General features: G+C 34.7%; 2 protein-coding genes across 4 annotated transcripts in view; one reads left to right on the top strand and one right to left on the bottom strand.

Moving 5' to 3' along the window:
* LRRN3 (leucine rich repeat neuronal 3) overlaps nucleotides 1-3,823 on the top strand; it is a 31,253-nt gene extending 27,430 nt beyond the window's left edge. Inside the window, exon 2 of the mRNA XM_053464712.1 lies at nucleotides 888-3,823. Within this exon, the coding sequence (XP_053320687.1) occupies nucleotides 1,148-3,274 (2,127 nt within the window). The 5' untranslated portion in view covers nucleotides 888-1,147 and the 3' untranslated portion in view covers nucleotides 3,275-3,823. The remainder of the gene's footprint in view (nucleotides 1-887) is intronic.
* Nucleotides 1-13,181, bottom strand: part of IMMP2L (inner mitochondrial membrane peptidase subunit 2) — a 444,195-nt gene that overhangs the window by 249,812 nt on the left and 181,202 nt on the right. The window lies entirely within an intron of this gene.

Genomic DNA, 13,181 nt, shown 5'->3' on the forward strand with positions numbered 1-13,181 from the left:
TTCCAGGCAGCATGTTGAACAGGATAAAGCAACTATCAAGAAACCATCTGGTATAATACAAAATGAAGCACTGATATAACTGTTTTACCATGATTGCTCCCTCTCAAACTCAGAGGTCAAGTGCTGTGTGTTATGAACTGGACAACCTTGTAGAAATAAGAGGAAAGTTGCAATATAATTCTTTCATTGCACTTTACTTTTATTTCTAGTTTTACCTGTTATGAGCATACCTGGGAACTCTCTGGGTTTCATCCAGACACTCCAACTGCTGATACCAGTCAGACAGCAACACTATGTATCCAAACTCTCAATGCATTATTCCCTGTAGCCCAATTAGTCATCAATAACGACACCTCTAGTTTACATTTTTATATAAATATGATGTGAACACGTCTACTGCTTGAGAAGTTTGTTTTGGTACTATTTATATTACATTTAACTGTGACAATAACTTGTTTAAAGGATATCTTGTTCATCATGGGAGAGTATATATACTATGTCCCTATGTGTATCAGCACTAGACCTATGAGCCCTTGACGTTTACATTTTTTTCAAAATTGTATCCCAATGGTTCATTTACCCACAAATGTAAAGGAATTCCACAATTATGTTTTGCAAGAACATGTGTCAAAATATCATTTTGGTAGCAATTTGGCATTATTAAAAATAATTAAAATAATTAAAGACATTTGCTATTCAAAGACTTTTTGTTAAATCACTAAAATCCCTTTTTGGCAGCACCATGTGACAATGAAAAGAAGAAAACAGACCTAACTAAATGTTGATTGGTTGAATCATTTCTTTTATTAGCGTTGAGCATGTACAGTTCAAGCTCTTGTTTCAGATTCCTAAATTTTAAAACTAATCTGTCTATTTTCCTGTTTCAGATAACTCTGCTGGGACCAGTGACCTTGCAAATATGGGAATTTACATTAAGCGTTCGCTGTCTACCTACTAAAAAAACCTTTTATATATTGGAATACATTATAAAGCATGTGCTACCAACGTGGACGAAAAACACTACCTTTTTGCGTGATTACTAAACACAAGCAGCTTTTCATAAAGTGACTATTTCCTTACAACAAGAAAAAAACAACAAGAAAAAAAAACTTGATTTTGTATAGCTCAAAGACTTTACAATTTAACAATGATACGAGCAATGTTGCTAAGAATAAACTTCCTGCTTGGACTTGCTACGGCGGCAGTGGTGCAGAATACACAGAAGAAAGTAGACTGTCCACAGTCGTGCACATGTGAAATCAGACCCTGGTTTACACCAAAATCCATTTATATTGAGGCTCTCACAGTGGATTGCAATGCATTAGAACTGTACAACATCCCGGACAGGCTACCTGCAAACACGCAAGTCCTACTTTTACAAGCCAACAACATTGAAGAAATTAAAAACACAGAGAATTTCCCCGTGAACCTCACGGGATTGGATTTATCTCAAAATAATTTATCTTCGATGGTCAATATCAATTTCTCCAACGCACATCAAATACTTTCAGTGTACATGGAAGAAAACAAGCTTGTCGGGTTGACCGAGGGCTGCTTTTCTGGGTTAAAAAATTTGCAAGAACTCTATATCAATCATAATTTCATATCTTCAATTTCACCAGGCGCGTTTATCGGGGTGGGTAATCTTCTCAGACTTCATCTTAATTCAAACAGATTGCAAGTGATTAATAGTAAATGGTTTGAAGCAATGTCAAATTTAGAGATTCTCATGATTGGTGATAATCCAATAATGAAAATTGAAGATAGGAATTTTAAACCCCTTATCAACCTGCGCAGTCTGGTTTTAGCAGGAATAAATCTTACGCAAATACCAGATGATTCCTTCATAGGACTTGACAATTTGGAAAGCATTTCTTTGTACGACAACAAATTTGTTGAAGTCCCTGCAGTTACTCTTCAAAAGGTTCTGAAGCTCAAATTTTTGGATCTAAATAAAAATCCCATTAGGCGAATACAAAGAGGAGATTTTAGAAATATGATGCACTTAAAAGAGCTGGGAATTAATAACATGCCTGAGCTGGTTTCCGTAGATAGCCTAGCCATTGAAAATTTGCCAGACCTCAGAAAAATAGAAGCAACCAATAACCCCAAACTGGCGTACATTCATCCCAATGCATTCTACAGACTTCCCAAACTAGAAACGCTCATGCTTAACAGCAATTCACTGAGTGCCCTTTACAGGAGTACAATAGAAGCTTTGCCAAATCTTAAAGAAATAAGTATACATAGCAATCCCATCAGGTGTGACTGTGTAGTTCGTTGGATTAATATGAACAAAACAAATATTCGTTTTATGGAACCAGATTCACTGTTCTGTGCTGATCCTCCAGAGCTTCAAGGTCAGAACGTCAGGCAAATTCATTTCAGAGAAATGATGGAAATATGCCTTCCATTAATTGCGCCTCAGAGCTTTCCATCTGATGTGGATTTAAAGTCTGGTAGCTCAATTTCCTTGCATTGCAGAGCGACAGGAGAACCAGAACCAGATATCTATTGGATCACACCATCGGGGTCCAAACTTTTACCCAACACAGCTTCTGGTTTATTTTATGTCCACTCAGAAGGAACACTGGAAATCAGCAATGTAAGTGTTTTAGAAGCGGGGCTTTATACCTGTGTGGCTAAAAACTTGGTTGGGGCAGATTTAAAAACGATTATGATCACTGTAGATGGGTCATTTACCGGGAATATTAATGGCTCTCTGGAAATTGATATTAAAGAAATACAAACCAATTCAGTCATGGTGTCTTGGAAATCGGAATCCAAAATCCTCAAATCTAATGTGAGATGGACCACTTTTCGTAACGATGAATTGAACAGAATTGCTCACAGCGTTCGAATGCCATCATACGTCAAACAATACAACTTGACACGTCTCAGCCCACTGACCGAATACAAAATTTGTATCGATGCTCCAAACATCTTCCAACACGTTGAAAAGCAATGCATTAACTTCACCACAAAAGGGATTGATAGAATAATGAAACACAATGAATACATCAATACTACAACTTTGATTATAATTTTGGGAGGTCTTTTTGGAATTATCACAGTGGTCTGTTTTTTCAATTATACGTCCGTATACTTGAAACGTAATTTGGACGGAAAGCTTATTGGGAATAGTTTACAGACACCAGCATTTGCTTACAATGACCTTTATCCTCCTCTATTAAGTCTTTGGAACACAGACAATGAAAGCACAGCTCTGGAAGTGAAAGCCACTGTTATAAAAGTACCATCTAACATGCCATAAAACATCATTCTGACAGAGCTTAATTTATGGAATACAAACAAGCACAAGGTTCTAGTTGTGCTACTTTATCAGCAGGAAGATGTTTTTTAATAAACAGTGTGACTTCACTGCTGCTCTGAGAAAAAAGTGAAAACAACTCCACATGGGATCAGCTTAAACATTTTAAGGAACTGGCTTTACAGTAGTAATGTTAAGCTAACTAAGAGTTTCAATAAATATAACGTTGGGGGGGGAAGTACAGCCCTAAAAAGGATAATGGACTTCCTTTAACAAAAACAATAAGAAGAAATAGCTTTCTTTTATGTATTTTATTGTTTTTGATTTGTTGTTTTGTTTTTGTTTTTTTACACATACTATAGTTTAACTGAGCAATACCTCCTCCTGTGATGTATTACACATTTTAGCCAAGAGTTTTGAAGTGATGAGGAACTAGATTTGACATGTGATATTACAAAATGGACATATCTATGTAGTAGAAGCAGTAAATATGTAAATCCTTTTTTATGGAAAAAAAAATACATTTTTTGATTAAAATAATTTTTTTCTTGTGCCATGACTATTTTGTTAAGAAGTAAGATTATAAAATTGCACTCTGAAGAAAGAGGGGGGGGGGATTGTGTTACTTGGAGGGGGGCATACCTATAAAATGTATTACTTTTTTGAATTTGGGCATACCTACAATGTATTAAAACCAAAAAATAAAAAGATTTTAGTTTGTGCACAAGTTAGTAACACAAAAATTTCCAGACAATATCTGTGTCTGCTGGCAGAACATAAAACTGGCAAAATAAGTTTTTCATTCTTTATCCATTGGTAAGCAATCAGTGAAATATTGCATGGTTATATTTGAATATATTAAAAACTTGTCCAAAATAATAATTGCTCCATTTTTACATGAAAACCAAATGAGGGCTTATGCATGCAAAACAATCCTAGTGCAAATTCAAAAATTGGTCCTGTTACCATAGCAACAAATTTTGCTAAATGATCCATACAATTCTTTGCTATAGTGATAAAGCCTCATTTCAAACATTGTGCCCAAATCACTTTTTGTATATAATCCCCATTTTGTTTAAGTAATTAAATGATGAATTATTATTTATAACATAAACATAAATTAGGTTAAATGTCAGGGTGGTTTTATTACCAAGACATGTGATACACATAGAACATTTCCAACTGATTTATACATTTAACATAAGAATAAAAATTAGATATTATATATTAGGTTTTTATACTTTGGAAAAAAAATATTAGTTACATTTGCTTTCTTACAAAAATCATAAATGAAAAAACAAATTAAGAAATAATATGTTAATATCCTGCAGAGACCATGCTTATCTTAAATGAATATATTTTATCAATGCACATGAACATATCTAGCATTAAACTGGATAAAAAGGGGGGTATTTATTTAATTAGGAAGTGATAACTGATATTTATCCTGCCTTCAGCATTACCTCTTTTGACACAGAAATATCTATACAGGTTCTGCTTAACGTCATAACACATTTCCCTAAATTCACTGAATCATGTTATCAATGATAATAAAATGTTTGTCATTTGATGCTTACATATAATATTTGATTACATTGCTTTTAATTTGTTCATCTTTCTTATTCTTACAAGGAAGACAATATATCTGTGGGTTATATATATATATATATATATATATATATATGTATGTATGTGTGTGTGTGTGGCGACTTAGACTACAGCTAAATAAAATTTTACACCTCCTATTCAGCGTGCAGTACCCTACAGTACCCATGGTCAGGGCTGGAACGTCAATGACCAGGCAGTCCTGGCACTTTAATGCATACGCAGTCTCTGGCCACACGCTGCGGCAGATTGGGTGAGTGTGTGGCCAGATCACCAGACTGGCCTTCCTTGCAGTACAAATAAAAGAATGCTTTGTCATAATTGACCATGTGGTTAACATTTCAATGCAGGTAAACATTTATAATATATGATTGCAAAGATACATGTTAATTAAGTTTAATTTTAATTTTGAAAACAAAAATACAGCACTGTCTAAAGGTACTTGGCAAACCATTGTTTTAAGCCTATATATATATATATATACACACATACATACTGTACATAGTTGTACATTTTACACACTTGAACAGCCAATACATAGGCAGCTCACAATAACAGCAACAGGTTAGAGGACTGCCTTGGAAGGCAGTCCTCTAACTTGCGGGCGTGGGCGGTCTTGCTGGGGTCGTGGGCAGGAGCGGGTGGTCAGGCACTGTACCTGCAGGTCCCGGTAATCCCACGCAGTCCCGCAAGGCTGCCCTCGAGTTACTCCCTCACAGCGTCTCTTCTCTTGCTCCGCCCAGGAACAAAACTGAGTCACTGAGTGATGTGACGTCACTTCCCGTGACTCCGCCTTGTTCCTGGGCGGAGCAAGAGAAGAGACGCTGTGAGGGAACAACTCGAGGGCAGCCTTGCGGGACTGTGCGGGAAATCTGCCGTTCAGGTAAGGAGGTGGGCGGGATTGGCCACAAATGTGGCGTGAGTGGAACACCCACATTGCGGGAGTGGGCGGGATTGGGCAGAAAATCAGCGGGAGTGGGATTAAAAAAGCAGTCCCGCGCAGGGCTCTACAACAGGTCCATAATGGCCCACATATTAATGTTACAGAGAAGCATCCATCAATATATGTAAGAGATGCTGGGGTTTCTACCTAGGTAGACATAAAGCTTAAATGAAAGAATGAAAAAAAAAAAGGTGGTTAACTGTGAGATATTTTCTGTGCACAGGTTACAGGCTGGGTCTCAGATTCTTTGCAACAACTCCATAAAGAACTAATCATTCTTCACTCACTTCTGAGCCGTACCAGGGGTAAGCTGCAAACTATGGTATGGAGCTTCGCCATTACGGTAACTGAGAAATAGACATACTCTGTCACAGCAAGCAATCCATGCCCAGTCTTGAAAGATTGAGTACATTGAAACAAAAAAAACCAATTAACCCAGAGGTAGAGGTGGAATGTATACCTATCCTTAGTTTTACCTATCATTTCCTGAAGTTTCTCTGCATTGGCACAGACAGTCCTGTGCAAACATCTTCTGTAATACTATCACGTATAAGGAAACATATTTAAACATAAAATATATAAAAGTAACCCCTAATAACTGAAACATTATACTCCCTTGCTTTGAAGATTTTACTTGTATATCGCTTTAAAAGAAAACAGCTTAGAATAATACAAGTTCCTTTTTATATGCTGGGTATGACTTGTAGATGTTGACCATTCATAATAACAATCCATTCTGTTTCTTTTAGGAGAGGAAAATTAGCTTTAGTTCCATGTCACATTTTTGTCATGCTACCATGTGTCATCTTACTGCTTTTAAATAAATCAATATTACTTTATATCTCTGCAACAAAATGGTCTATGTTTTAATGCTAAATTAAGCACGTTATAATTCATGCATTTATTGGTCTTTCCAGCGAGACACCAACCAATCAGGCTTACATATATAATGCCTAAAGCTAATATTCAACCGTTAACATTTAAATCTCTTAGAATTTCACTTATTTCAGAGAACACAATTTTAACATAGTTGATGAATCACTGCTGTGCACGTAGTGACATTAGAATTTATCAGCTAGACACACTCATCAATCATGAAATATTTCAGTACCATGGACAACGCTTTTCATTCTAAGCTATTTGTCAGAAACAAAAGGGGTGAAATACGACCTATTGCATTGCAGGTACTGTATAGGTCAGCAAAATCTGTTCATATGTCTTGAATGTTTCAATTTCTGTTTCCAAACACATTTAATATGTTGTACTCGATGCCATTTAAACAGGATAAGTCAACGTATTTTAGTCAAGCCAAGTGAGCACACCACCACAGCTTGCCGAATATAAAATTATGTGTATAATGTGTATACATTTTAAGAAAGGCTATATATGCACAAGGAAAAGAACATTAAGAGTAACCACAAGTGCCTCTTGAATACATTAAATGAACGATACATGGCATTCTGTTAATGCTACGATTTACTACATTTATATTCCTTCAGAACAGTATGTACGTATCTCATGTGTGATTCATTCCTGTTTGCATTTACGTTTCTATTATTCTAGTAAAGCATGTCCTTCTCCATTAACACAGTTAAGTGGATGAAGCTTTGTCTAAGGGGTATAGTATGTATTAACAAAAGAACAAGCAAAATAGCAAAGGTATTTGTACCTTTCATTTACCAAATGCACTAGTAAACGGAGAGAGCCGACTAAAGTACCTGATACTCTGACATTTTACTGATAGCACCCATCAAGATAAGGATCTGATCCAGGTCAGGAGGTGTTACCAAACATTGATGATCTGACACTTCACTCTTCTCTCTTAGCCTACTATCGGCATTGGACAGGTGTGGACTGTGTATGTTTTCTGTTATTTAGCCTTTTTTCCTTTTGAAGACATACAAGACTCCCTTTTGTCATTCTAAATAATACTAACCAAGGCACATTTTTTTCATTTTGTTTGTGTAAGAAAATTACACTTAATGTAAGTAACCACATTAAAATACAATCATGTATCACTAAACTGTATTACTGAAGATATATTAGCTTGTAATGAGAAACAGACAAACTAAGAATTACAATTATATGATGTTTCTTGTAACTGCTCTTATATATTGTAACAGATACGTACGGACAGAACATTTTTCAGTTTTTCTTTATATTGATCAAAAGTCTGGATTTGCTTTGTGTGTGCAAAAACGACAGTGCTTGTAGAGGAACAAGAGACCTATTTGAAAATGCTATTTTGGTCCAAGTGTACTCCATTGTTTATATCCATGATAAAAGGGAGCAACATAAAAAGAATGGTAATTTATGTAGTGCATTATTCTCCAGCTGTCTAGCAGTATACAAAGCTAATGGTCTTCTCGCTATTTATAAATCACCAAGAGTAATATGAAATTATATATATATATATATATATATATATATATATATAGATATATATATATAGATATATATATATAGATATATATCTATATATATATATATATAGAAATATATATATATATATAGACATAATCAGCAAAAATTATTTACTAGATAAGAAAACGTAACCAATTAACACTTTTCTCTGTAAGCAAAACACTTTTATAAAACCTCTAATGCCACATACGTGTTTGCTCATAATCAAAGAGACATTAGGATTTTGCCATTAAAGTTATATTCCCTGCTCAAGTAAGTTAAACAAGGTAACGGAAATGAATGATTTTATTACAGTGCTGGCTGCTCATATTACACGGTTCCATCCAACTTAAGCACCTAAAGCAGCAACAACTTTTCCAGTCTGAGTTTCTTGTCACAATTGCGTACCATGAAGACAATAAAAATAAATATCCCCCACATGCCAACGTATGCAACACGCTAAATTTTATTCTTACATAATGTATATGGGCCAATCAAATTAAAACTATTGACACTGGCCATGTTTATACTGCTTCCTAACATACAATCCATTGCCCATTGTTGAGGGCATGGTCTACAGACATGGGCACCACTGAGGTCACAATATGTAAAGAAACAAACAAACAAAAAAACACAAACAAAAAACCATGGTGCAGAGCTGTACAGGTGAAACATTAAAGTGAACATTCTGTCTGATATCATTGTAATTGCAACACTTAGCACAACAACAATTCTTTCCACATAACACACACCTTACCATTAAATCAATAATAATAATACTATTATAACTAAGAAGAATCCATTGTCAAAACTGGTATGACGCTAAGCAAACTAAATTATGTTTTATAGAGAGCGTGCCATCAGATTCTATTGTGCTATATACTGTATTATAATAGAGGAGTGTAAAAAAAAACCATTGATAATAACAACATACAAAATTCACAATACGATTAGCACACATCATGACAAATCAATATGAGATTAGCTGTAATCTCTTAAAAGCAAAATCTCTAGATAAAGTGAATAAGAGAAGATGTTTTCCTGCTGTTTTTAGATGTGTCCAACTGCATTGTATCATGTACCGAAACATAATAGTAACTTGTATTGATACTATTAAGTAATGGGAATTCAGAAATTCTGGGACAGAGTATGCAATAAATGGTGTTAAAATTACAGTAGATGTCATCAGAGTGAATTATCTTTTAACTGGTCTGAAAGGTATATAGACATTAGAAGAAAGGAAATAACTGCCAGATTGTACATGTGCTTAACCTGTACTACAATGCCAAATAAGCAAGGTAAGAACAAGTGCATTTATAGGGTGTGTACTATAATACGAAGCACAATAGTACAAATTTAGAAAAAGCACAAAATGCCGACAAAACAAATTAAACAAAAAATGCGGTGTCAAGAAAAATGTGTCAAGCCACATTTTTTCTTCGCTCTGGAGGGAGGTTTGTGCAAAATAATATTATTATGTAAATATATATCAAAGGTCAACATGAGGACTTCTAAGAGGAATAATTTATCTCATGGATTGAACAGCTTTATAGGACAAAAAAAGCTGTATCAGCTTTAAAACAGACATGTTGTCTAAAAAAAGCTATTCATCAATAAAAGCATAAAATGTCTGAATGTTTAAGTTTAAAACTGTTGAGGATCTTTTAAGCATTATCAATAATGTTTCATTGAGGTCTTCTTATGCCTACTAACATACATCTAATTCCCCTTTCTTTCAGTCCTTGGTCATTTTTTTGTCCAAGATCAATTTCTTGGGAGGTAGGCTGATCTGTACTATTAATAATTATTTTTTTGCAATTCAATACAGATCCTCAAACCCAAAAACTGATGTTGAGACAAAGACATGATGATTTTTGCTTTTTTTTGTGTACAGGTTATTCATTAATACCATTAACAAATACAAAAACATTGGAAGGTACCATTTCAATAATCATTGAAATCTGAAATCGTATAGACTGTTTGGTTATACAATATTGGGAAAAATAGAAGTTACATAGGAAATATAATTTTACAATGTCACCAAAAGTATTTCTCCTGGACAACCTCTAAACATAAGCAGAAACCACATTGCCAAATCTAATACTGGTAACATCAACATAAAATATATTCCTATCTAATCAGTATATATAGCGCTTGGGTTTGATTGAAATTAATCAAACTTGAGACTATTTTGCTTTAATGGTGATCAAAATTCAATTTTATGAGTTTTCTGCTATGCACACTGTATTATATGATGATTCGGGGGGAGGGGGTCAGTACTATATACTCTCCCTGAAGCAATACAAAATGCATTTCCAAAATGTTCATTTTGAATTTATGCAGGTGAATGTGGGGAATGTTTCATAAATTACCCGAAGGCCCAGAAATATGAAAAATTGCTTTCTCCCAACAGAGAGAATTCAAATCTGGGATATTTATTCTTTCATTCACATGAATATTTAACAAATGTCTGATCTTAAGAACATTGACATCATAGTGGAATTCTATAAGGAGTAAATATACATTTTATTTATTTATCTTATCAAGCAACTTAGCTAACAAGCGATTTGTGACCAAGACATTTTCCTTAAAATTAAATTTTAGAGCTAGGGTACATTTCGGTGTATTTGGCACACAACCCATAACCCTGTTTAAAGGGTTAAGCTGTGCCTATACTGTAATGGCCAGTAGCTTTTCTATTTATTTTAATAATAAAAAAAAAACTAAACATATATTCTTTGGAGCATGTTGGGAGTGAATTAAAGTGCTTGCCAGCTGGGATGCTGGTAAAATAAAATACAGATCCTTGCTACCATGCAGGGATTTAGGGACTGTGAGGTCACCGGTGCACCTCGCTTCTAAAACCAGCACCCACAATTTAAACAAAAGAAAATAAGAATATAACACATTAATAAAACTTTTTCCAAAATAAATATGGTCAAAACAGACTTCAAAATAGACAGTGTTGTTATGTAAAAAAAATGGTTACAATATTGGTGATACAGCGGGAAGGTAAACAAGGTAGCAGTTCAGATGGCCAGAGAGCTAAAGGCTAGCTTTATCCAGTGACCCTCTTAGTCAGTCTTCGCATAGCAAATGCTCACTGCATTATTTCAGCCTGCATTTTGCAAATGGAATCAACGTTTCAATGGTTTAATGATTTTTTCCTGCACATGGGAAATGTAAAACAAGCATCACTTTGACTTCTTAGTGTTTTACATAGGTTGAGCATTATTTTGTTTGGCTCAAGAAACAGACTTCACAATTAATACCTCATACAATCTGGATCTGTTTTTTTTTCTTCTTCTTCTTCTTCTAGAGAAATAATGTGAACGTTAATGATTGTATTAGCAGAAAATGGAGAGCCACATCTGCTGTTCTCTTTCATCAACCACTCAGACTTCTACAAAGTGGTACATAAAGGCAATTTGAAGCACAAAAGGCAATGGCCCACTGGGCAAATATGAGTTTTATCAGATGGATGACCTAGGCCTGTTTAAATGTAGAAAACAACAGCAAGGAAGCCATTCAGAACTGTGGCAAATGCCCTGAACAGCTGACAGCATCTCTGGTTTAAACCGTCTATCCCACCAAAGACCATCCTAAAATGTATCTCCTACATTTGTAACTGAAAGCGTATTGCAAAGTGTATTGATGTTGTGATACACAATGTCTTCTTAATGTTGTCCATATGTTTTTATGTTTTCATAGTCTCATTCTGAGAGCTTGACACTGACAAAAAACGTGTTTGGTGTGTCAATTTGTGCACATCAATGTTTCCATTATATCTCACCTCTCCTACATATCCCCAAACCTGAAAATGTTATTTTTTTAGTATTTTAATGCCTACGTTTACCTATATTAGCAGAATACTCTGTTTTTGTATTCATTCATCTTCTCCTTTCAAATGACACACACGCACAACTTTCTATATCTTCTGGTTGCCATAAACATAAAAAACACATGTAGATTTTATCTAAATTCAACCCCTATCTCAAGATCACAGTGACAAGAAAATGTATGCCTCATTGAACAGAGAAAGCATGCAAAGTAAAAATAGCTTTGTGGCTTCATGTCTATCATATCACATAAAACATAATAAGGTGTTTTGGAAACACTGTCATCAGTGGTATAGTTAGTGGTGTAACTATCCCTTGTGCTCTAGTGTTTTACACTGTGCTGTACTGTGGCTGTATCACCAATCTTTCCCCAAAGGCTCTATGTCAGTCCATGTCCTACTTGGGACTTCTTTTACGACCATCTATCTCTCTTTGTGGAGCATATTATATGGTATAATATACGAGAAGAAGAGACCTAGATAGCCTTGAAACTTGAAATCCATTATATGTAAGCCAATAAAGGTATCATCTTTACCAAATGCGTTTTCTAAATAAGCTTATGCAATGGTTTTTATAGATTAATAAACTTACTTTATGGCTATAAAATAAATGAAATTACTTTCCTTATTGTAATACAGCAATACTGTATTGGGTATTGTAATGGGAAATGAGAAGATCCCGGGAGGAGTGAATTATTCTTCCTATACCCTCAGCTCAATCTTCTATAAAAGAACACAGCGAGGCCAGAAGTTCTCTAGTAGCTTGTGCATATACTGGAGTGAAACAGTGTACAAAGCAAAGACACTTGAATATTATATATTAAAGATACATGTGCAAAGCAATGGGCCATTTATCTTGCTATAATAAGAGGCCAAATTTATATTTTCTGCATTATAATTCAGGGACAATATCTAATGAAAATTAAACTTAATATTTTCAACCCACCTGTATTTTCCTTAAACATTTTAGAAGAAGAATACTTTGGAACATTTGAATATTTTCCATTAAACTCAACATACAACGATATATGTGGTCTCCATCAGTTAATGCTCTAAAATGTAGAAAACCACTTGGCTTGAAGTGTCAATAAATGTGTCCTGCTGGGCTTCACCATATCTTG

The sequence above is a fragment of the Spea bombifrons genome, chromosome 4, assembly GCF_027358695.1.
Source record: "Spea bombifrons isolate aSpeBom1 chromosome 4, aSpeBom1.2.pri, whole genome shotgun sequence".
Taxonomy (NCBI): domain Eukaryota; kingdom Metazoa; phylum Chordata; class Amphibia; order Anura; family Pelobatidae; genus Spea; species Spea bombifrons.